The 22,156-nt window shown below is 46.4% G+C and overlaps 1 protein-coding gene across 7 annotated transcripts in view; it reads right to left on the bottom strand.

The window, feature by feature from the left end:
* Positions 1–11,041: 11,041 nt before the first annotated feature.
* The window catches only part of LOC104019253 (zinc finger and BTB domain-containing protein 5), a 44,204-nt gene continuing 33,089 nt past the window's right edge, over positions 11,042–22,156 (bottom strand). For 3 of the 7 annotated variants that reach the window (XM_087760325.1, XM_087760326.1, XM_087760324.1), the window contains one exon: positions 16,474–18,499. In XM_087760325.1, coding sequence (XP_087616451.1) covers positions 16,474–18,495 — 2,022 coding nt within the window. In that variant the 5' untranslated portion in view covers positions 18,496–18,499. Of the gene's footprint in view, positions 12,773–16,473; positions 18,500–22,156 lie in introns of those variants that run through there. The other 4 variants (XR_015705352.1, XM_087760330.1, XM_087760327.1 and 1 more) reach the window with 4 other exon arrangements.

Genomic DNA, 22,156 nt, shown 5'->3' with positions numbered 1-22,156 from the left:
GTTCTGTGCACAGAGGCACTGCTCCCACCTGATTTCCCATAGTCTTGCTTCCCATGTTCTGACAGCTCCTCCCCAGCCCCTATGAAACATTCCCTTTTCCCCAGCACCTTGTTTCATGGTCCTGCCCCAGTACCTCCAGTTCTCCTGTCCCCAGCATCTGCAGGGATACCACTCCCAGATTTCTCCTATATCCACAACTGCTGGCAGGGAAAGGGCCAGCTCATACTCCATTTGGCTTTGACCTCTGCTTTGCTGAATGGCCAAATGTCAGCACCAGTGGGATGGATAACTGCTGTACGCAGGCACCAGCCTTTCCCTCACAGGGGCCCTGACTCAGGTTGCTCTCCTGTGCCCACACTTGAAATACCTAGACTTCTGCCAGACTGGGCAAAACTGGACAATGAGTTTCAGTTTTATTTGTCTGACAGAAGTGGGCAAACAACACCAGGACATCATGAGTCACATCCTTGTAGGAAATGAGGCTGACAAAAGAGACACTGAGACCCCTATACCTCCCATTTGAAAACTAAACCCCAGGTTGTCTCTCCTTCTAAAATCCCAAGCACAAATACAGGCTGGGTGGAGAATGGATTGAGAGTAGCTCTGAGAAGGACTTGGGGATGCTGGTGGGTGAAAAACTGGTCATGAGCCAGCAATGTGCTCTCGCAGCCCAGAAAGCCAACCGTATCCTGGGCTGCATCAAAAGAAGCGTGGCCAGCAGGTCGAGGGAGGTGATTCTGCCCCTCTACTCTGCTTTGATAAGACCCCACTGAAAGTGAAAGTGAAAGTACTGAAAAAGAAACAGTGGACAAGGAGGTCAACAGGTCCATATCATCGATTAGTAAGGGAGGAGGAAAAAGTGAATCATAGAAACATAGAATTGTTTAGGTTCGAAAAGACCCTTAAGATCATCAAGTCCAACTGTTAACCTAGCACTGCCAAGTCCACCACTAAACCATGTCCCTAAGCACCACATCTACCTATCTTTTAAATACCTCCAGGGATGGGGACTCAACCACTTCCCTGGGCAGCCTGTTCCAATGCCTGACTACCACTTCCCTGGTGAAGAAGTTTTTCCTAATATCCAACCTAAACCTCTCCTGGTGCATTTCCTCTTGTCCTATCACTTGTTACATGGCAGAAGAGACTGACCCCCACCTCACTATAACCTCCTTTCAGGTAGTTGTAGAGAGCAATAAGGTCTCCCCTCAGCCTCCTCTTCTCCACACTAAACAATCCCAGCTCCCTCAGCCGCTCCTCATAAGACTTGTGCTCTAGACCCTTCACCAACTTCATTGCCCTTCTCTGGACATGCTCCAGCACCTCGATGTCCTTCTTGTAGTGAGGGGCCCAAAACTGAACACAGTACTCGAGGTGCGGCCTCACCAATGCCGAGTACAGGGGCACTATCACCTCCCTGGTCCTGCTGGCCACACTATTCTTGATACAAGCCAGGATGCCATTGGCCCTCTTGGCCACCTGAGCACACTGCTGGCTCATGTTCAGGCAGCTGTCAACCAATACCCCCAGGTCCTTTTCTGCCAGGCAGCTCTCCAGCCACTCCTCCCCAAACCTGTAGCGTTGCATGGGGTTGTTGTGACCCAAGTGCAGGACCCGGCACTTAGCCTTGTTGCATCTCATACAGCTGGCCCCGGCCCATCGATCCAGCCTGTCCAGGTCCCTCTGTAGAACCTTCCTACCCTCCAGCAGATCGACACTTCCGCCCAACTTGGTGTCATCTGCAAACTTCCTGAGGGTGCACTCGATCCCCTCATCAAGGTCGTTGATAAAGATATTAAACAGAACTGGAGGAAGGGTTTGATTAAGCAGCTGGTCCTTTGACACAGAAATTGGAGGAAGGAGAGAGAATTCAAACAGGAAGCGGAAACTACCCAGTCCCTGACCTCATCAGAACTTCGAGACATGCGGAAAGATTACAGCCGCCAGCCAGGTGAGTGGATTGCTGCCTGGCTGCTCAAATGCTGGGATAACAGGGCTGACAGTCAGCAACTGGAACATAAGGAAGCCCAACAGCTGGGATCCCTTGCTAGAAACCAGGGAATTGGGAGAGGAATTGGAAAAAAGGCAGCAATTTGAAGTCTCTGGAGATGGCTTCTCTCAAGTGTGAGGGCAAGATATCCATTCAAGGAAGGTCTTGTGAACTCCCTGGGAAAGTGGACTACTGCAGACGAAGGCATCCAGTACCTGAGAGAATTAGCGGTGCTGGAAGTCATCTACAGTGATCTAGACGATGACAAGGTCTCCAAAGATCCAGAAGATGTCCTATGCTCATGGGCCGTGTGGAGGAAGGTGATTCAAAGTGCCCCAGCGTCATATTCTAACAGCTTGGCAGTGATGTATTGCCCGGATATGGATACACCAACTGTGGAGAGAGTGTCGTCTTGGCTCCAAAACTTTGAAGAAAATCTCTCCCTCCTCATCCCTACAGGCCAGCGCCTCGGCTGTCAGTGGCGCCCTGGGAAGTCAGTCCCTTCCTGCCCCGGTCAGAGGGAAAGGGAGTCCCAGGCGCATGCCATGTGGCGCACTCTGGTTCTTCCTGTATGACCAGGGGGAGGACATGAGCAAGTGGGATGGAGAACCCACCTTTAAGCTGGAAGCCCGTGTACACGAACTGAGAGGGAAGACGCAGCTAAGAAGGGGCCATCCAAGAAGGCTGTCAGCTTAGTTGCTGTAGAGACACAAGAAGGCAATCAGCGATCTCCCAGACACAGAAAGATTGAGATCACCTCCCTTGATCCTGGTGAGGGGACTTGTGGTCTGGCACTGAAAGGGTCAGATAGTGAATACTCTGACCAGGAACAGGAATAGAGGGCCCCTGCCTTCAGCCAGGAGGAGGAAAGGGATGACCGGGTATGCTGGACTGTGTGGATTTGATGGCCTGGCACATCAGACCCGCAGGAGTATAAGGCTCTAGTGGACAGCGGTGCACAGTGTATACTGGTGCCATCAGGGCATAGGGGCATGGAACCCCTCTGGGTCTCTGGAGTGATAGGGGGATGCCAAGAATTGTCTGTACTGGAGGATAAGGTGAGCTTAACAGAGGACAAGGGGCAAAAACACTCCATTGTGACTGGCCCAGAGGCCCCTTGTATCCTTGGCATAGACTACCTCAGGAGAGGGTATTTCAAGGACCCAAAAGGGTACCGGTGGGCTTTTGGTGTAGCCACCATGAACACAGAGAAGATTAAACAGCTGTCTACCTTGTCTGGCTTCTCGGAAGATCCCTCCGTTGTGAGGCTGCTGCGAATCAAAGAACAGCAGGTGCCGATTGCTACGAGGATGGTGCACTGGTGGCAATATCACACCAGCTCAGACTCCCTGGCCCCCATCCATGAGCTGATTCATCAATTGGAGAGCCAAGGAGTGATCAGTAAGACTCGCTCACCTTTAAATAGTCCCATATGGCCAGTGTGGAAGTCTGACGGAGGGTGGAGGTTGACAGTAGACTATCATGGCCTGAACAAAGTGACACCACCACTGAGTGCTGCTGTACCAGATGTTAGAGCTCCAATATGAACTGGAGTCAAAGGCAGCCAAGTGGTATGCTACAATTGACAGTGCCAATGTGTTTTTCTCAATTCCTTTGGCAGCAGAATGCAGGCCACAGTTTGCTTTCACGTGGAGGGGTGCCCAATACACCTGGAATCGACTGCCCCAGGGGTGGGAGCACAGCCCCACCATTTGTCATGGACTAATCCAAACTGCACTGGAAAAGGGTGATGCCCCTGAACATCTACAATACATCAATGACATCATCGTGTGGGGCAACACGGCACAAGTGTTTGAGAAGGGAAAAAGAGCAATTCAGAATCTTCTGAAAGCTGGTTTCGCCATAAAAAGAAGCAAAGTCAAGGGACCTGCACAGAAGATCCAGTTCTTGGGAGCAGAATGGCAGGATGGGTGCTGTCATGTCCCTATGGATGTGATCAACAAGATAGCAACTATGTCCCCACCTGCTAACAAGAAGGAAACCCAAGCTTTCCTAGGCTTTCCGAGGGTACTTAAAGAGCTGGCTGATGTCATAGCGAGACCTCTCTCAATGATTTTTCAATGCTCTTGGGAATCTGGGGAGGTCAAGCTGGCAAACATTGTCCCAATCTTCAAGAAGGGCAACAGGGATGACCCTGGTAACTACAGGCCTGTCAGTCTCACCTCTGTGCCTGGCAAAATCATGGAGAAGATTATTCTGGGAGTTATTGAAAAACACCTGAAAGACAACACAGTCATTGGTCCCAGCCAGCATGGATTCATGAGGGGAAAGTCCTGCTTGACCAACTTGATTTCCTTCTACGACAAGGTTACCCACCTAGTTGACCAAGGGAAGCCAGTCGATGTAATCTTTTTGGACTTCAGTAAAGCCTTCGATACTGTCTCTCACAGTATCCTCCTGGACAAAATGTCCAGCATACAGCTGGATGAACACAGAATGCAATGGGTGAGCAATTGGCTGATGGGTCGGGCTCAAAGGCTTAGAGTAAATAGGGTTACATCGGGCTGGTGACCAGTCACTAGCGGGGTTCCGCAGGGATCCATCTTGGGGCCAGTGCTCTTCAATATCTTCATAAATGACTTGGATGCAGGACTGGATGGTTTGTTATCAAAGTTTGCCATTGACACTCTTGAGGGCAGAGAGGCCCTGCAGAGAGATCTGGACAAATTAGAGAGCTGGGCAATCACCAACCGTATGAAGTTTAACAAGGGCGAGTGCCAGATTTTGCACCTGGGACATGGCAATCCCGGATGTACATACAGACTGGGGAACGAGAGGCTGGAGAGCAGCCCCGCGGAGAGGGATCTGGGGGTTCTGGTCGACGGCAAGCTGAACATGAGCCAACAGTGTGCCCTGGCAGCCAGGAGGGCCAACCGTGTCCTGGGGCACATCAAGCACTGTATTGCTAGCTGATCGAGGGAGGTGATTGTCCCGCTCTACTCTGCACTGGTGCGGCCTCTTCTTGAGTACTGTGTGCAGTTTTGGGCGCCACAGTACAAAAAGGATACGAAGCTACTAGAGAGTGTCCAGAGGAGAGCCACGAAGATGGTGAAGGGTTTAGAGGGGAAGCTGTACAAGGAGCAGCTGAAGTCACTTGGTCTGTTCAGCCTGGAGAAGAGAAGACTGAGGGGAGACCTCATCGCAGTCTACAACTTCCTCACGAGGGAAGAAGGAGGGGCAGGTGCTGATCTCTTCTCCCTGGCGACCAATGACAGGACCCAAGGGAACAGCAGGAAGATATGCCAGGGGAGGTTTAGGTTGGACATTAGGAAAAGGTTCTTCACCCAGAGGGTGGTGGAGCACTGGAACAGGCTCCCCCAGGAGGTAGTCATGGCGCCAAGCCTGACAATATTCAAGAAGCAATTGGACAACGCCCTCAGACATATGGTGTGAATTTTGGGGTTGTCCTATGCAGGGACAGGAGTTGGACTCGATGATCCTTGTGGGTCCCTTCCAACTCATGACATTCTATGATTCTATGATTCTATAATTCTAGGCCTTGTGGGATTCTGGAGAATGCATATTCCAGGTGATGATAGTCAGCTTGTGAGCCCTCTCTGTCGAGTAAGCCAAAAGAAGAACTATTTTGAGTGGGGCCCTGAGCAACAGCAAGCCTTTCAGAGGATCAAAGAGGAGATAGCTCATGCGGTAGCCCTTGGGCCTGTCCATACAGGACCAGCTGTGCAAAATATACTCTACACTGCAGCCGGGGAGCATGGTCTCACCTGGAGCCTCTGGCAGAAAACATCAGGAGAAACCCAAGGTTGACCATTAGGGTTTTGGAGCTGGGGGTATCAAGGATCCGAGGCCCACTATACTCCAACTGAAGAAGAGATACTAGCAGCACATGAGGGGGTTCGAGTCGCTTCAGAAGTTGTTGGTACAGAAGCACAGCTTCTCTTGGCACCGTGATTGCCTGTGCTACACTGGATGTTCAAAGGAAACAACATCCCCTCTATGCATAATGCAACCAGTGCTACATGGCGTAAATGGATAGCATTGATCATGCAATGAACTCAGTTGGGGAAACCCAACCGCCCAGGAATCCTGGAAGAGATCATGGACTGGCCAGAAGGCAGAGATTTTGGAGCATCGCCTGAGGAAGTGGCTCGTGCCCAAGAGGCACCACCACATAATAAGTTATCAGAATATGAAAAGCGTTATGCTTTGTTTAGCAAGGGATCCTGTCATGCTGTAGGAAACCATCGGAAGTGAAAAGCTGCTGTGTGGAGCCCCATATAAGAAGTCATTGACACCACTGAAGGAGAAGGTGAGTCAAGTCAGTTTGCAGAAGTGAAAGCCATCCACCTAGCCCTAGAGATTGCTGAATGAGAAAAGTGGCCAGTGCTCTATTTCTATACTGACTGCTGGATGGTGGATAATGCCCTATGGGGGTGGCTACAGCAGTGGAAGACGACTAATTGGCAGCGCAGGGGTAAACCCATCTGGGCTACTGCATTATGGCAGAACATCGCTGCCTGGGTAGAAAACTGCTCTAAAGGTACGTCATGTAGATGCTCACGTGCCCAAAAGCTGCGCAACTGAAGAACATTGAAACAATGAACAAGTAGACAAGGCTGTCAAAATTGAAGTAGCTATATGCTGGGAAATTGAAGGGAAACATGTGTTGTGGTTCAGCCTGGCAGGCAGCTAAACACCACACAGCCATTCCCTCACTCCCCCCACTCCTCGGTGGGATGGGGGTGAGAACTGGAAAAAAAAAAGAAAAAAAAAGAGAATTCATGGGTTGAGATAAAGACAGTTTAACAGGACAGAAAAGGAAGGGAAATAATAATCATAGAATCATGGAATCATAGAATCGTTAAGGTTGGAAAAGACCCTTAAGATCATCGAGTCCAACCGTTAACCTGTCACTGCCAAGTCCACCACTATACCATGTCCTCGAGCACCACGTCTACCCATCTTTTAAATACCTCCAGGGATGGAGACTCAACCACTTCCCTGGTGAAGAAGTTTTTCCTAATATCCAACCTAAACCTTCCCTAGCGCAGCTTGAGGCCCTTTCCTCTCATCCTATCGCTTGTTACTTGGAAGAAGAACTCCACCCCTACCTCACTACAACCTCCTTCCAGGTAGTTGTAGAGAGCAATAAGGTCTCCCCTCAGCCTCCTCTTCTCCAGACTAAACAACCCCAGCTCCCTCAGCCACTCCTCATAAGACTTGTGCTCTAGACCCTTCACCAGCTTCGTTGCCCTTCTTTGGACACGCTCCAGCACCTCGATGTCCTTCTTGTAGTGAGGGGCTCAAAACTGAACACAGTACTCGAGGTGCAGCCTCACCAGTGCTGAGTACAGGGGCACTATCACCTCCCTGGTCCTGCTAGCCACACTATTCCTGATACAAGCCAGGATGCCATTGGCCCTCTTGGCCACCTGAGCACACTGCTGGCTCATGTTCAGGCGGCTGTCAACCAACATCCCCAGGTCCTTTTCTGCCAGGCAGCTCTCCAGCCACTCCTATGTGGCCAGTCTCCTACAGCCACATAATGGCACTCAAGATGATCTGCTCCATGACCTTCCCTGGCACTGAGGTCAGGCTGACAGGCCTGTAGTTCCCCAGATCCTCCTTCTGACCCTTCTTGTAGAGAGGCATCACATTTGCTAACTTCCAGTCATCTGGGACCTCCCCGGTTGACCAGGACTGCTGGTAAATGATGGAAAGTGGCTTGGCAAGAATAATAGTAGTAGTAATAATAATAATAATGATAATAATAATAATAATAATAAATTGTTGTAGAAGTCAGATAAGGATTTAAAGGACTGTTGAAGCCTTAGACCGCAAGCTGTGAACTTTCACCTGGATACGCTGACCGTATGCTGAACTCCTACCTAGCTACATGAAGGAAGGCCCTGAAACCGGTGCAAACCAGGAAGATAAGGTAGCCGAAACCATCGGCAGAAGCTGCAGCTAATCAAGGTAAGAAAAATAATGTCCTGCCTGGAGACAGGGAAAGGATCCAATATGGAACAAGAAGACCCCAGACCCAAATATTACTATTGGACCAAACCATCACATGAAGGGAGGGGAACATAGACTGTAAGGGTATAGTTGCCCAGGCATTTCTTTCTTTGGGGTCCCTCTCCGGAGGCACCCAGCTCGAGCTGCTCTTCACCGCTGTACCACTCAATAAATACGCCTGGCATACGTCATGTACGTCACTCTGCTTCGGGGAAACCTAGGGTCGAGCCTGAAGGGAGAGGAAGGGCCCGAGGGTGAGTGTGTGTGTGAGTGAGGAGTCGAAAAGGGGCGCCCGTCAGCTCAATGGAGCTGCCCGCTGCAAAGGGACTCCAGTCCTAGCAGTTAAAGTCTTGGGTGGTGTGTCCTAGCAGTTAAAGTCTCGGGTGGTGCGTGTGCGACTCCCTGAACAGTGTGTGAATGCTTGGGTGGCTGCTGCTCCCTTAACATGATAAAAGAATATACAAAATAAGTGATGCACAATGCAATTGCTCACCACCTGCTGACCGATGCCCAGGCAGTTCTTGAGCTGTGGTCCCTGCCCCCCGGTCAACTCCCCCCAGTTTATATACTGGGCATGACATCATATGGTATGGAATAGCCCTTTGGCCAGTTTGGGTCAGCTGTCCTGTCTGTGTCCCCTCCCAGCTTCTTGTGTATCTCCAGCCTTCTCAGCCAGTAGAGCATGAGAAGCTGAAAAGTCCTTGACTTAGTATAAACACTACTTAGCAACAACCAAAATATCAGTGTGTTATCAACATTTTTCTCATACTAAATCCAAACCACAACACTATACCAGCTACTAGGAAGAAAATTAACTCTATCCCAGCCAAAATGAGGACAACATGTTACCATATATGGGGCAAGCATGTGCTGGGTAGTAGTCCTAAAAGATAAATCAACCCAGTTAAGTTTAGCTTGGAATAGCACCCAGAGCAGAGCAGGTAATAACAGAGCCACATATGCAGGATATATTAGTGGACATAAAGGATTTCTCACCACTGTGATGACTAGACTTAATTGGACCACCAACTTTATGAGTATTTATAAGCAGACCCCAAACAATCTAACATTAGAATTTAAATATAATGAGACCCTATCTAAGGGAAGAAACACAAATCAAACTAGTGAATTCAACACAGTATTATCTTGGCAAAGAACAGATAGGACAGACTGCGCTGATTAGACACAGGGCATAGCCAGACAAGCGTACTGACCATAAATTATTTACATGAGACTGGCCCTTTTTATCCCCTTACCCCTTTATTTTTCTATTCTTGTTCTTCCCCAAATCACCAAAACCCCTCCCTTGTCCTGCCTTTGGTACCTCCCCTAAACATCCCGTAATAAGTCCTGTGTGATCCCATACTGCTTTACCCCTGCATCCCTTAATATGTCCCACCCTTAGGCAGCAACCCCCTTAAGTCCGAAAAGTGATCTGGAGAACTGCTCCTGATGATTCATCATGATTCATGTGATGGGTTTCATGCCTGAACAATGGGGCTGATGGCTCTGCTGGGACAGCCCTGTGAGGGGCTGGGACAAGTTGTTCCCTTCCTCATGAGTCCTTGATTTGGGTTCCTGCCTGCCATAGTGCGCCCCTGTGCTCCTCTGGGCTTGTGGAGGTGGGCCTTTGATGGGTTGATGGCCCGCGTGATGGGACTGGGAGTAGCTGGGTGTATTGGTTTTGGCTGGGATAGAGATAATTTTCTTCATAGTAGTTTGTATGGTGCTATGTTTTGGATTTGTGTTGAAGACAGTGTTGATAACACACCAATGTTTTAGTTACTGCTGAACAGTGCTTAACACAAAGTGTGTAGGGAAGAATTTAGACATATAATGTATTCTGAGGGCAACAAATGACAATGGATTATGAATTTCACAGCTGCTGCATCTCAATTTCTCAATCAAATGCATTGTTTAAAAACAGAAGGCAAATTTTTTTTAAGCTGACCAACTTGGCCATCTACAGCAAAGTTGATTTCTTATGTTTTCTCTTCCACACGCTCCCCCCCCCCCCCCCCCCCCTTCTGGATTCCTACAGCACAGAGATCAAATTATATATTATGACATATCTCTCCTGCTATAGTCCTTTCAGACAATGCCATCAAAGACAGCTAGCTATTCAAGACCATGGCTAGTAGCATGTTTACATAAGAGTAACTGGCCTACCAAACAATTTATTAAAACACAAGTGTCTTCAGCACTCCAGCTGTGTAAAGATAAACAAGACTAACTGATATAGCATTAGCAAAAGTCTACATATAGTCCTTTCCATTTCTCTTACAGGAAAGAAGACAGGTGCAAGAACACTTACCAAAAAAGCTATGATGGGTCTCCCTCTCTCACTGGTGATATTACTATTATTTCAATAATGACCATAATAATCAGCTCATATAAAGAATACACCCTAAAGGAACAGCACTGTTACTATAAAAGAGCCCTTTACAATTAGTTTTAGATAAAAAACAATATTCTTTTAAAGGCTAGCATAAATAGTAGGTGACCACTTTCAAGATTACTTTTAAAGTGGCCCACATTGCCTGTTAGCCATATTAATTTATACAACCAATTCTGAGTGACATGCAGTGGTCATCTGCAGACATAATTGGCAGAGAACAGAAAATACGTTCTAACTTTATGCAAATTTTCCCAATATACAACTGCTGCAATCTCACTCTGATGGTTCAAATTGGCACACAAAATGTTGATTGCATAACACGACCCTGTAAGACTTTCTAATGGCTCAACTACTGTCCATTTGTATGTTGATCAAGTACTCTGTGTCCTTGTAGTTGGCAAAAAAAAAAAATCAGTGTAAGGCAGGAGGCTTGCATGAGCAGTACTGTGTACTTTGTTTAATTTGGTTTAAAAAAAAAAACACACACAATTGTGTGTTCACAGTTGAACAAGATTAATTTCCACTGACAAATGATTGCATAACACATGCAACCTCCTTACTGAAGACACAACCAGAACTTGTTCAGTCAATAATCCACTGCAAGCTATCAACAAAAAACCAGGACAATGTAAGCAAGTAAATCAAATCAGACATAAGAGCACAAAACTGTAGTATTTATTTTTGGATGTATTTTGTAATACTAAACATACTGACATCTTCATGTGAGATCTCACTGTAATGCTCAGAAAGTAAGTCTTCCAAACAAAAAAACCCAACAGTGATAGCTTTGTGACAATTATCAGGCTTGAAGATGCAGTATTTATTTTGCAGTATGGGTTATTTACATGGTGATATCTTTCTGAAATAATGCTTCATAGAGTTGACACCTGCAATGGATTCAGGGGCAACAAGAGCAGCTTCTATTGATACATTAATAGCAAAAGGCTGAGCAAGGAAAATGAGCATCTGTTGATGAATGGGGTAGGTAATTTAGTGATAGCAGACACAGGCAAGGCTGAGGTACTCACTGCCTTCTTTGTCTTGGTCTTCATCAACAAGGTCTTCCAGGACTCTGTACGTAGAGACAGGGTTCAAGGAGAACTTTGCCAGTGGTGGATGAGGGTCAAATCAGGAATCTCTTGAGAAATCTCAACCCATACAAGTCCATGGGACCAGCTGGGATGCATCCAAGGGTGCTGAGAGAGCTGGCTGATGTCACTGGGAGGCTGCTCTCTATCATCTTGGAAAGGTTGTGGAGATTAGGAGAGGTCCTTGATGACTGAAAAAGGACAAATGTTGCATCCATCTTCAAAAAAGGCCAAAAAGATGATCCAGGGAATTACAGGCCAGTCAGTCTAACTTTAGTCCCTGGGAAAATCATGAACTGACTCTTCTTAGAACATGTTTCTGGGCACATGAAGGAGAAAAAGGTGACTGTTCTGCACTGGAGGGGACGGGGGGTGTGGAGAAAAGTAAGCAAGTGAGACAGTGCAGGGTTCTTTCTGGATCTCAATAAGAAAGGCCCAACAACAAATGGCTTAATAAAATAGCTGTTTTAATAAGACAGAAAAAGAATAGGAATACAGATAGCAAATAAATTTTACGTCCCTTCAGATGCTGGGAACCCTTCATTTGTGCAGCATCAGACAGGACCCCAGATGGATTTTCCCATGGCATGCTGTGCAGATTATGTTCGTGGAGAGAGGTTCCTCCTTTTTGGTCATTTGAGCTATTATAGAATTTCCTTACGAGAAAACAACTCTATTTACAAAGGATGTTCACATGATAACATCTTGCTGTACTGTTAGATAAAGGCAAGACCACACAGCTGGCATAATTGCTGGTACCAAGTGGGCGCTCTGTTACAATGAGCTGGCTGAGTTTATCCTGCAGTCAAGGAAGTTGTGCAGCACAAACACAGGCCTGAAGGCCACGCTGTATGTGCAGCACAGCACAGGCCTGGCCTCCTCAGGTTAACTGTTATGTGGATCACTAATTCCTCAATGTACAATGGTCTCCTGGTCAGGATCATTACAGTGATTAAGAACAGTCATCATGGATTTACCAAGAGTAAATTACACCTGATCAACCTGATTGTCTTCTATGATAAAATGGCTGGATTTGTGGACGAGGGGAGAGCACTGGATGCCATTTAGCTCGACTCCAGCAAGGCTTTCAATACTGTCTCCCACAATATGCTTGTATCCAAGTTGGGAAATTACACTCAGGATGGGTAGACAACTAGATGAGTAAAAACCTGTTTGGATGATTGGGCTCAGAGGGTAGTGGTTAATGGGTCTTACTTTACCTGGAGGCTGGTTACAAGTCAGGTACTGCAAGGGTGTATCCTGGGAACTTTCCTGTTTAACATCTTCTTCGATGACCTGGAGGAGGTGATAGAGTGCACTCTCATCAAGTTTATAAATGACACTAAATTAGGGCATCAGTTGATATGCTAGGGCAGGGCTGCCATTCAGAGAGGCCAAGACAGGTTGGAGGAATGGGCCAAAAGGAAGAACCTTATAAAACTCAACAAGGACAAATGCCAAACTCTGCCCTCACGAGGGAAAAAAATCCCTTGCAACTATACAGGCTGGGGACAGACTGGCTGGGAAGCAGCTCTGCTGTAAAGGACTGGGGACTGTGGTAGAAAGCAAGCTGAACATGAGCCAGCAGTATGCCCAGGCAGCAAAGGCAGCTAACAGCATCCTGGGCTGTATTAACAGGAACATAGCCAATAGATCCAGGGAAGTGGTCATCTCCCTTTACTTGGCACTCATTAGACCACATCTAGAATATTGCATCCAGTTTTGGGTCCCCAGTATAGGAAAGAGATCAACAAAATGGAGCAAATTCAGCGGAAGGCCACTGGGGTGGGTTGACCCTGGCCAGCAGCCAAACATCCACCCTGCAAGCACTTGTTTAGCAATAGCCAAAACATTGGTGTGTTATCAATACTGTTTCAGCCACAAATGCAAAGCACAACACCATATGGGCTGCTATGAAGAAAGCTAACTCCATCCCAGCCAGACCCAGTACAGCCACTAAGAAGTGCAGGGAGCTAGAGCAAATGCCCCATAAGGAGAGGCTGAGAGAAATGGGCTTGTTCAGCTTGGAGAAAAAAAGGCTTTGGGGGACCTAGTAGCAGCCTTCCAATACATACAAGAAGATCAACAAGAAGATGGAGCCAGGCTCTTCACAGTGGTGCATAGTGGGAGGCTGAGAAACAACAGGCATAAAGTTGAAACAAGAGAAGTTCAGACTGGATATGAGGAAAAACTTTTTCACTATGAGGACAGTCAAGCAGTGAACAGCAGCCAAGAGAGGTTGTGGGAGTTCTGTTCTTGGAAGTTTTCAAGCCCTGACTGCACAAAGCCTGAGCAACCTGATCTGATCTCATAGCTGACCCTGTTTTGAGCAGGATGTTGGACTAGAGACCTCCTGAGGTCCCTTCTAACCCAAATGTTCTGTGAATCTATGATAGTGAAAGACCAAGAAAGCAAGAGCAGTCAGACACAAGTTCCTGGATTTTCAGTATGCCCCTCCAGGAACACTAGAATCAATGAATGATGAAAATTAAAAATTGCTATTTGCGAAAAAAAAAATTATTTTTTTTTTAAACTAAGTCCTCCCTTACAACCTCTGGCTAGTCAAAAAGTACAGTTAAACATGGTAGGGTTTCAGGTGCAATGTAGCATATGAAAGCAGATAGAAAATACAGATAAAACTAATTTTAAGGGAAACACTAGAAAGGCAAGGAAGATGGAAAAAATAGGCAGGATGTCACTAATAAGGCAACACACAAGCAAGATAATTAAGTAGAAAATACTGTATCTTATTGTTGATCCAGTGAGAGTGAGTGAGGCTCAATGTCATTAGACCCTGATATCAATATGATTATCAAACAAAATGTGCTCTTTCCTACTGCTTTCTGTAAGTATGACAAATTTCTTTAATGCTTTAAAAATAAGGATCCAGAAATGTGACCATTAAATAAAACCTATAGTGAGATTTTAACATACTAAAGGATTTAATCATGCCGTTTACCATAGTTCCACATTCTTATTTACTTTGGATGCTCAAGCTGCAAATAAAGTATTGACAGACATTAGGCAGTTTTTCCAACGTGGAGAAGTGTGGTTAGAGGAGATGAAGCTGTATTTCTTTATTAGTGAACTACTGTTTCATATAAACACATGTAGAGAGAGTTCCATATTTCCTTTGGTCCGACAATGCACATTTTGTTTTGGTGCTTCAATACTTCGGATTGTTCATCCAGTTAAAATTAGTTAGAGCACTGTGAATTAGAATTTTCTTTTCAGTTTACCTAAATATAAAACCAAGATCATTCAGAAGGCTAACCTGTCTATCGGATAGCACAAGTTCCTCAAAATTGGTCAATAACATCACACAGGATATATTTGCTATACAGAACAAAGAGGGGAAGTTTGCAAGTACGTTTTCATATTAAAAGCAGCATCTGCTGTGTGACTTAGATATAGAAAATGTTAAATATCTGTCTGTTCTAGGTAGAACTGACATGCTGAAGCACTGACCCAGCTCCCATGTAGCAGAGTAACATTTATCAGTATAAGTAAGTAAGTACTCCAAAATTTATTTAGAAACCCAACATATTGAAAGGCAGTAGTTAGTTTATGGGCATCTGTAACAAAAAACAAAACCAAAAAACCTCTGCAAACATTATTAGTTACAGTGGTTTCTAAGAAGAGGAAATTAAAACACAATCTATGAAATTCACCTGAAGAATAAAGATCACTGAACTTCTGCTTTACAAAGTGCATAATGCTATAGTTTTAATGAAATTAATGCTAGATTTTTACTTACTTGAAAAAGTACATTTATGATACTTCTCTAAACTGAAGGATTGGTGTTGATAGCTACGTTTTATACAGAGACATCCATAAATATGGCAAGTGAGGCTCATTCCTGACATTGAACTGAGGAACAATCTATAGCTAGGAAGGACAGTAAGTATATGGAGGAAAAAATCAAAGCCTGAAGATAAAATGAGGAAACAATAATATGCTTACACAATAATGTGAATCAGATTGACTATCTGCATCTGGAATAAGAAACTACTTTACCCAGTAAAAAGAGCCACCACAAATCATCTCTCATTTTAAAAAAACAAAGTAGATATAGACAAGCTTGTTTCAGGCTTCCATGTCTATGAAATTTAAACATATGAAATACAAGTTGGTTAAACTATTGCTAAGAACAGCACAAACAAAAAAACAGTATTTCACTTATTACTCAATACAAGTTTTTACAGAAAAAATGGTGAAACAACCAGATCTTGCTGTATTCAAAGTATTTATATACACATCTAACAGTCCAGAAGTTACTTGTGGACTTATTTTAAGTACCTTCATTAAACACTGTCCTTTACTGCAAAACAGCCAAAAATGCATTCAGAACCCTAAAACTACTTTCATAATTAACACTTTAAAGCATTTTATGGCAGACAGGTGCATCCAAGGTTGGTTTTCTTTTAAGAATATGCAATCTGTATTAGTTACTGTAAAGATCTCTTTGCATTACTGTTCATACACAACTTACCAACTTATGTTATGGGTCATTTATTTTAATGCTTTCAGAATTTTACAACCCCCCCCCCCCAATTATTTGCCCTTCAGTTTTTCATTCTTGAAACATGCTACTCCAACATAATTAGGAGTTAACTACATTCTCACGCAACCCCCACCTGTCTGCCCTACAGTGGAACTACTTGGTTTTAGGGATTACATCCCTGTGGACCCAAGACCTGCACGTATTTAACAATAACTCTTAACCTGTCTACAGTGCCTCCTTCTGCAGATCTCAAAGCAGGCCATTAACAGTTGTTTAAGTCTCACAACACCCCTGTGAGGTAAATACATCACCAATTTACAGAACCAAGACTTTTGTGAATGCAGCACAATCACATGCAAGCATTCACTAATCTACAAGGGCAGCTTCTTTACCTTCAGCCTTGAACAAAAGAACATTAGTGTTCCTGAAATACTCCAGTCTTAAAAGTTTGTATTAGCATTCCCATGGGGCTGGGGGGGGGGGGGGGGGGAGATTAAAGCAAAGTGCTAGGTAGATTGCTGCTCTGCCACCTCAGACAGGTTGTTTTGGAATGTTTATATAGATGGCTGGACTGACTGAACCGTTTGCCACACTTTAAACAGGCATAAGGCTTTTCTCCTGTATGCACACGAATGTGCTTCTTACAGTCTGTTAGGGTCAAAAAAGTCTTGCAGCAGATTTTACAGGCATATTTACGAGCACCTTCAACAACCAAGACATTATGTTCAGATAAGGCCTTCTTACATTTTGAAAGAACATCTGCAGATGCCCTTGTCAACTGTGGTGGACCAGGTTGTGTAGGATGTCCATTTTCAAAAGTGGTCCCATTGATTAACAGCTGGGAACTGGAAGTGTTATCTTGTAGCTGGGAGCTCCTGACAGAGGTCACAACAGGCATTTTGGGGGCTATGCGACGATAGCCAGGAAAGCTACTAGCTCCACCTCTTACAGATCCCATCACCGTCCTTGATGAAGAATGCAGGCCCAAGCCTGACCTTGGAAAATCCATACCAAATTGGTCTGCAGCCCTGTACCTGGAAGTCTGTACACATGGAAGAGCCATTGCATCCTGCATTGGTCTAACAAAATGAGAGTCTGCAGACTCACTGAATGGATTCTCTACATGACAAACCGTAACAGAGGAATGACTCCTAGCAGGCCCAGACTCTGGACTCAATAAGTAAGAGGCATCACCATCCATTCTGCAGTCCCTTGTTGTATTCGGAATGTTATCATTGCTATTTTGACTTGCACCAAAGTTACCACCTCTGCTTTTATTCAGAAAATTTGAGATACTGAAGGTGGACTTGTGTTCCAGGTTATTTGACACTTCCATAATATGGATGTCTCCCACCCTATCAGTACTAGACTGTGGGTCAGAAAAGCTACGATCACTGCTTTCAGGACTCAGTTCTATCTTCTCTGTGCTCACCACTCCTCCTTCCACTTCAACAGACTCATTGCCTTCTGCTTGAGAAGTGACATCGCTCACTTCATCTTGAGGCTCTGGGGAACTCAAAGGCTCAGATTTAACCACCACCCCCGTGTGTTCTTTTTCATTTAGACTGACCTCTGGATTTTTGCATGGGAAGTTTTTTTTTTCAGAAGTAGCTTCCTGATCAAAACTGGTTTCCACTTGTATTATCTGAGATGAGATGGATATCTGTGAAATGTTTCCTCCACTGTTGTCTGACTGGCTAGGCACTTGAGCATCTTCTTGAGCACCAAAAGACTGATCAAACATAATAGTATTATCCTCTTGTTTATCAATAACAGCATCAGCCTTAGAATTGTCCACATTCTTCAGTGAATTTGGTGAAAAAAAATCTTCTCGTGAATGAACTACTGACTGCCCACTCTCTGGAGTAACATCTGAAATGGACTCATCTATGGTAGGTCTGATTTGCTGTCTGGCCCGATCATCAGAAGACTGTTTACGCTTGTGGAGACGCTGGATAGGAAAGGTAGTACGTTGTTCTATGTTACTTCTCATTGATGAGCTCATGGTATTTAGTTGTTCCTCTGTGCTCTGAGTGGAATTTAATGCAGAGCTCACAATGCTCAGCCCAAGCTGCTGAAGCATGAAAGATCTTTGGATGTGTGCATTTTGCTCCTGAACTCTGTCACTAGGTGGAGACATTGGTAGTGTCCTGGTAGTAAGGTAGTGTTTACAGGCTTTAACAACAGAGTTCAAATGTAGGTGAGAAGCAGCCAGCAAGACATCCATTACATTGCTCTCCCCAAGCATTAGTGTAGAAGTGTACATCATATCAATCAGGGCAGCAAAAGCTTCTGCTGTCACCACTTCACTGTCCAGCTGAATCATGTTCATAGTTTGATTACCCTCTGCTACAGTAAAGAGAGCTCGGAAGTGTGTGCTACACGCTGCTAGAACAGAGCGATGGGCTTTGAAATGTCTGTTTCCCACCACAATGACACAATCACAAAGTTGGCCATGAAGCCTCTGGTAGTTTAGTTGCTGAAAGACTTGCTCAAAGTGTCCTGGAAAATCCATGATTCTAAAAAATAAAGCAGAAGAAGCTATAATGTTAAAAATGGATGAAGTTTGACGCAGATCACAGTGAGAACAGTTTAAAAAAAAAAAAAAAAAAAGATGATGGCTGAGACAGATGACCAAAAACTTACCTTTGGTAAGTGGTTCCTGTTAATTCCTGTTCAAACTAAAACACCTCTTCAGTAAACCATCCAATCCTGATGTAAAAATTTCTACTTATGAAGAAGCCAACACAGTCTTTGATAAATTGTTCCTCATACTGAAAAATTTGAGCTTTAACTCTAGTCTGAATTGGTCTAGCTTCATCTTCAGGAGTATACAAGGAGCCAATTGCTATCTGTTACATCACAAAAAACTTCATTCAAGTATCTGCCTTCTGCATAGGAACTTTAAAAATAGAGCAATTATTTTCATATGTGTACAGCCATGAACTACAAACATAATTTGCATACAGAACTCCAGATATACATATAACCTTCTATTGGGTTTATGTGGAAGATTTTGGTAGCGGGGGGGGCTACAGGGGTGGCTTCCGTGAGAAGATGCCAGAAGCTGCCCCCATGTCGGACAGAGCCAGTTTCAGCCGTCTCCAAGATGGACCCGCTGATGGCCAAAGCTGAGCCAATCAGTGACTTCGGTAGCTCCTCTGTGATAACACATTTAAGAATGGGTAAAAAAAACGCTGCACAACAGCAGCCAGGAGAGAGGAGTAAGAATATGTGAGAGGAACAACTCTGCAGACACCAAGGTCAGTGAAGAAGGAGGGGGGGGAGGTGCTCCAGGCACTGGAGCAGAGATTCCCCTGCAGCCCATGGAAAAGACCATGGTGATGAAGGTTGTCCCCCTGCAGCCCATGGAGGTCCACGGTGGAGCAGATATCCACCCTGCAGCCTGGGGAGGACCCCACGCTGGAGCAGGTGGATGTGCCCTGAAGGAAGCTGCAGCCCGTGGACAGCCAACGCAGGAGCAGGCTCCAAGCAGGAACTGTGGCCCCATGGAGAGGAGCCCATGCAGGAGCAGGTTTGCTGGCAGGACTTGTGACACCGTGGGGGATCCACGCTGGAGCAGTCTGATCCTGAAGGACTGCACCCCATGGAAGGGACCCACACGGAGCAATTTGTGAAGAACTGTAACCCATGAGAAGGACCCACATTGGAGAAGGTCGTGGCTTGGGAGCCAGGTACGCATGTGTCTCTAAGGGTGAGGCACCTGGAGGAATTGGCTACCGGAGGGACCAGAGGGTCCAAGCCAACTACAGAAGAGACCATGGGGTCTGGGGGGGGGGGTGGAATAAGAGAGACATTTATGTGTGTGTGCGTGCGTTTCTGTGGGAGGCAACTGGGGGGATCCAGGGGCCAGCTACTGGGTAGATCGAGTGTCTAAGCCCAGATACTGGGGGCTCACAGTGTGTGTATGAGAGGAGGTCTGTACTGGCAACTAGAGTGGGGCTCTACTACGAGCTTGGGGGCTCATATGCCCAGGTGCCAGCAACTGGGGAGACCAGGGGATCCAGGGGCCAGCTACTGGATAGACTGAGTGTCTAAATCCAGTTACTGGATGGATCCACACTGTATATACGTACATCTTCATTGATGATCTGGATGAGGGGATCGAGTGCATCCTCAGGAAGTTTGCAGACGACACCAAGCTGGATGGAAGTGTCAATCTGCTGGAGGGTAGGAAGGCCCTGCAGAGGGACCTGGACAGGCTGGATCGTTGGGCCGGGGCCAACTGCATGAGGTTCAACAAGGCTAAGTGCCGGTTCCTGCACTTGGGTCACAACAACCCCATGCAACGCTACAGGCTGGTGGAGGAGTGGCTGGAGAGCTGCCTGGCAGAAAAGGACCTGGGGGTGTTGGTTGACAGCTGCCTGAACATGAGCCAGCAGTTTGCTCAGGTGGCCAAGAGGGCCAATGGCATCCTGGCTTGTATCAGGAATAGTGTGGCCAGCAGGACCAGGGAGGTGATAGTGCCCCTGTACTCGGCACTGGTGAGGCCGCACCTCAAGTACTGTGTTCAGGTTTGGGCCCCTCACTACAAGAAGGACATCGAGGTGCTGGAGCATGTCCAAAGAAGGGCAATGAAGTTGGTGAAGGGTCTAGAGCACAAGTCTTATGAGGAGTGGCTGAGGGAACTGGGGTTGTTTAGTCTGGAGAAGAGGAGGCTGAGGGAAGACCTTATTGCTCTCTACAACTACCTGAAAGGCGGTTGTAGCGAGGTAGGGATCGGTCTCTTCTCCCTAGTAACAAGCGATAGGACGAGAGGAAACGGCCTCAAGCTGCACCAGGGGAGGTTTAGGTTAGACATTAGGAAAAACTTCTTCACCAAAAGGGTGATCAAGCATTGGAACAGGCTACCCAGGGAAGTGGCTGAGTCTCCATCCCTGGAGGTATTTAAAGAACAGATAGATGCGGTGCTCGAGGACATGGTATAGATGGACTTGGCAGTGTTAGGTTAACGGTTGGACTCGATGATCTTAAGAGTCTTTTCCAACCTTGACAATTCTATGATTCTATGATTCTATGATATTTCCCACTAATGGAACTTCATCCTGATCAGCCAGAGAGGGGAACAGGATGAGGCCATTGTTGCTGTTTGTCTGAGTGCCGAGTGTTTCTGTCTGTGTTGTTCTGTGTTGCTGGCCATGTGTGTTATGTATGTATTTGTATACCTGCTATGAATACATTCCCAGCCTTGCTACTGGTTTGATCTGGGGATATGGAGATGTGGCAGACTTGCCTCTGTGGTGCTGCCAGATTCAGCAGTTCCCTAACAAGAGATCAGGATGTTTCCCATCTTGACTGAACTACTGAGCAGTGTAGAGTGTGTACCACTTAAAAAGGCCCGATGGGTTTCAGGTCACAGGTTATGCAATTAGTTAACCAGAATAGTGTAGTAAAGATAAGGGCTGGCGACCGGAAGATCACGTGCTGTACGGAAAGAGTTAAGGGTTGACCCTCCCTTGTCTCCGCCCCTTATAACATGACATGCCTACTGCTGGGGGTATAAAGCCCGGGTCGGCTGGAGATATGGTGGGATAACCTTGATGTGTAGTGTTTGCTACACAGTGGTGACCCCGACGTGATCAAGCAACAGCGATGGAGCTTGCGGAACTCATAAAGGTACTAAAGTCGGTAACGACAAGGGTGCTCAAGAGGGGGTTTGCGGCAAGGCGGCGCTGGCCTGCCACACGTGGCGCGCTGATGGGACATGAATCTCCTGGGAACGAAAAGCCAACAAGTTTAGTTTCGGAGGGGACACAGGCTGGCTGGGAAGGAGTGGCCCGTGGGACACAGACGGAACCATCGTTACTGGGGGCTGAGCCAACGGAGGAAGGGGAGGTGCAGGGAGGCTATGATGCAGCGGGAACAAAGGAATCGGGAAAGGTGTTCCCGTTACAAGTGGGGAGTCTAGAGCGGCCGCCCACGGAACCTTCGGCACCTCCTGCACCGGCAGATCTGCCACTTCCTCAGTACCCCTGGGGCGAGTTGCAACAATGTGTGGAAAGGGAGCTGACTGATAGGTTGCTGGATTGGGTCCCGGGGGCGATGTGGGATCCCAGCGGTATTGTGAACTACGTGAAGGAAGATGGCGGGAAGGAGAAAAGGAGGGCAAGGCACCATCACCTTCTGAGGACGCCCCGTTGCATCCCAGTGATCGA

The sequence above is a fragment of the Nipponia nippon genome, unplaced genomic scaffold, assembly GCF_047370975.1.
Source record: "Nipponia nippon isolate SJK-2023a ecotype South Korea unplaced genomic scaffold, ASM4737097v1 scaffold_22, whole genome shotgun sequence".
NCBI classification, from domain to species: Eukaryota; Metazoa; Chordata; class Aves; order Pelecaniformes; family Threskiornithidae; genus Nipponia; species Nipponia nippon.
This window is presented reverse-complemented; position numbering and strand designations above follow the sequence as displayed.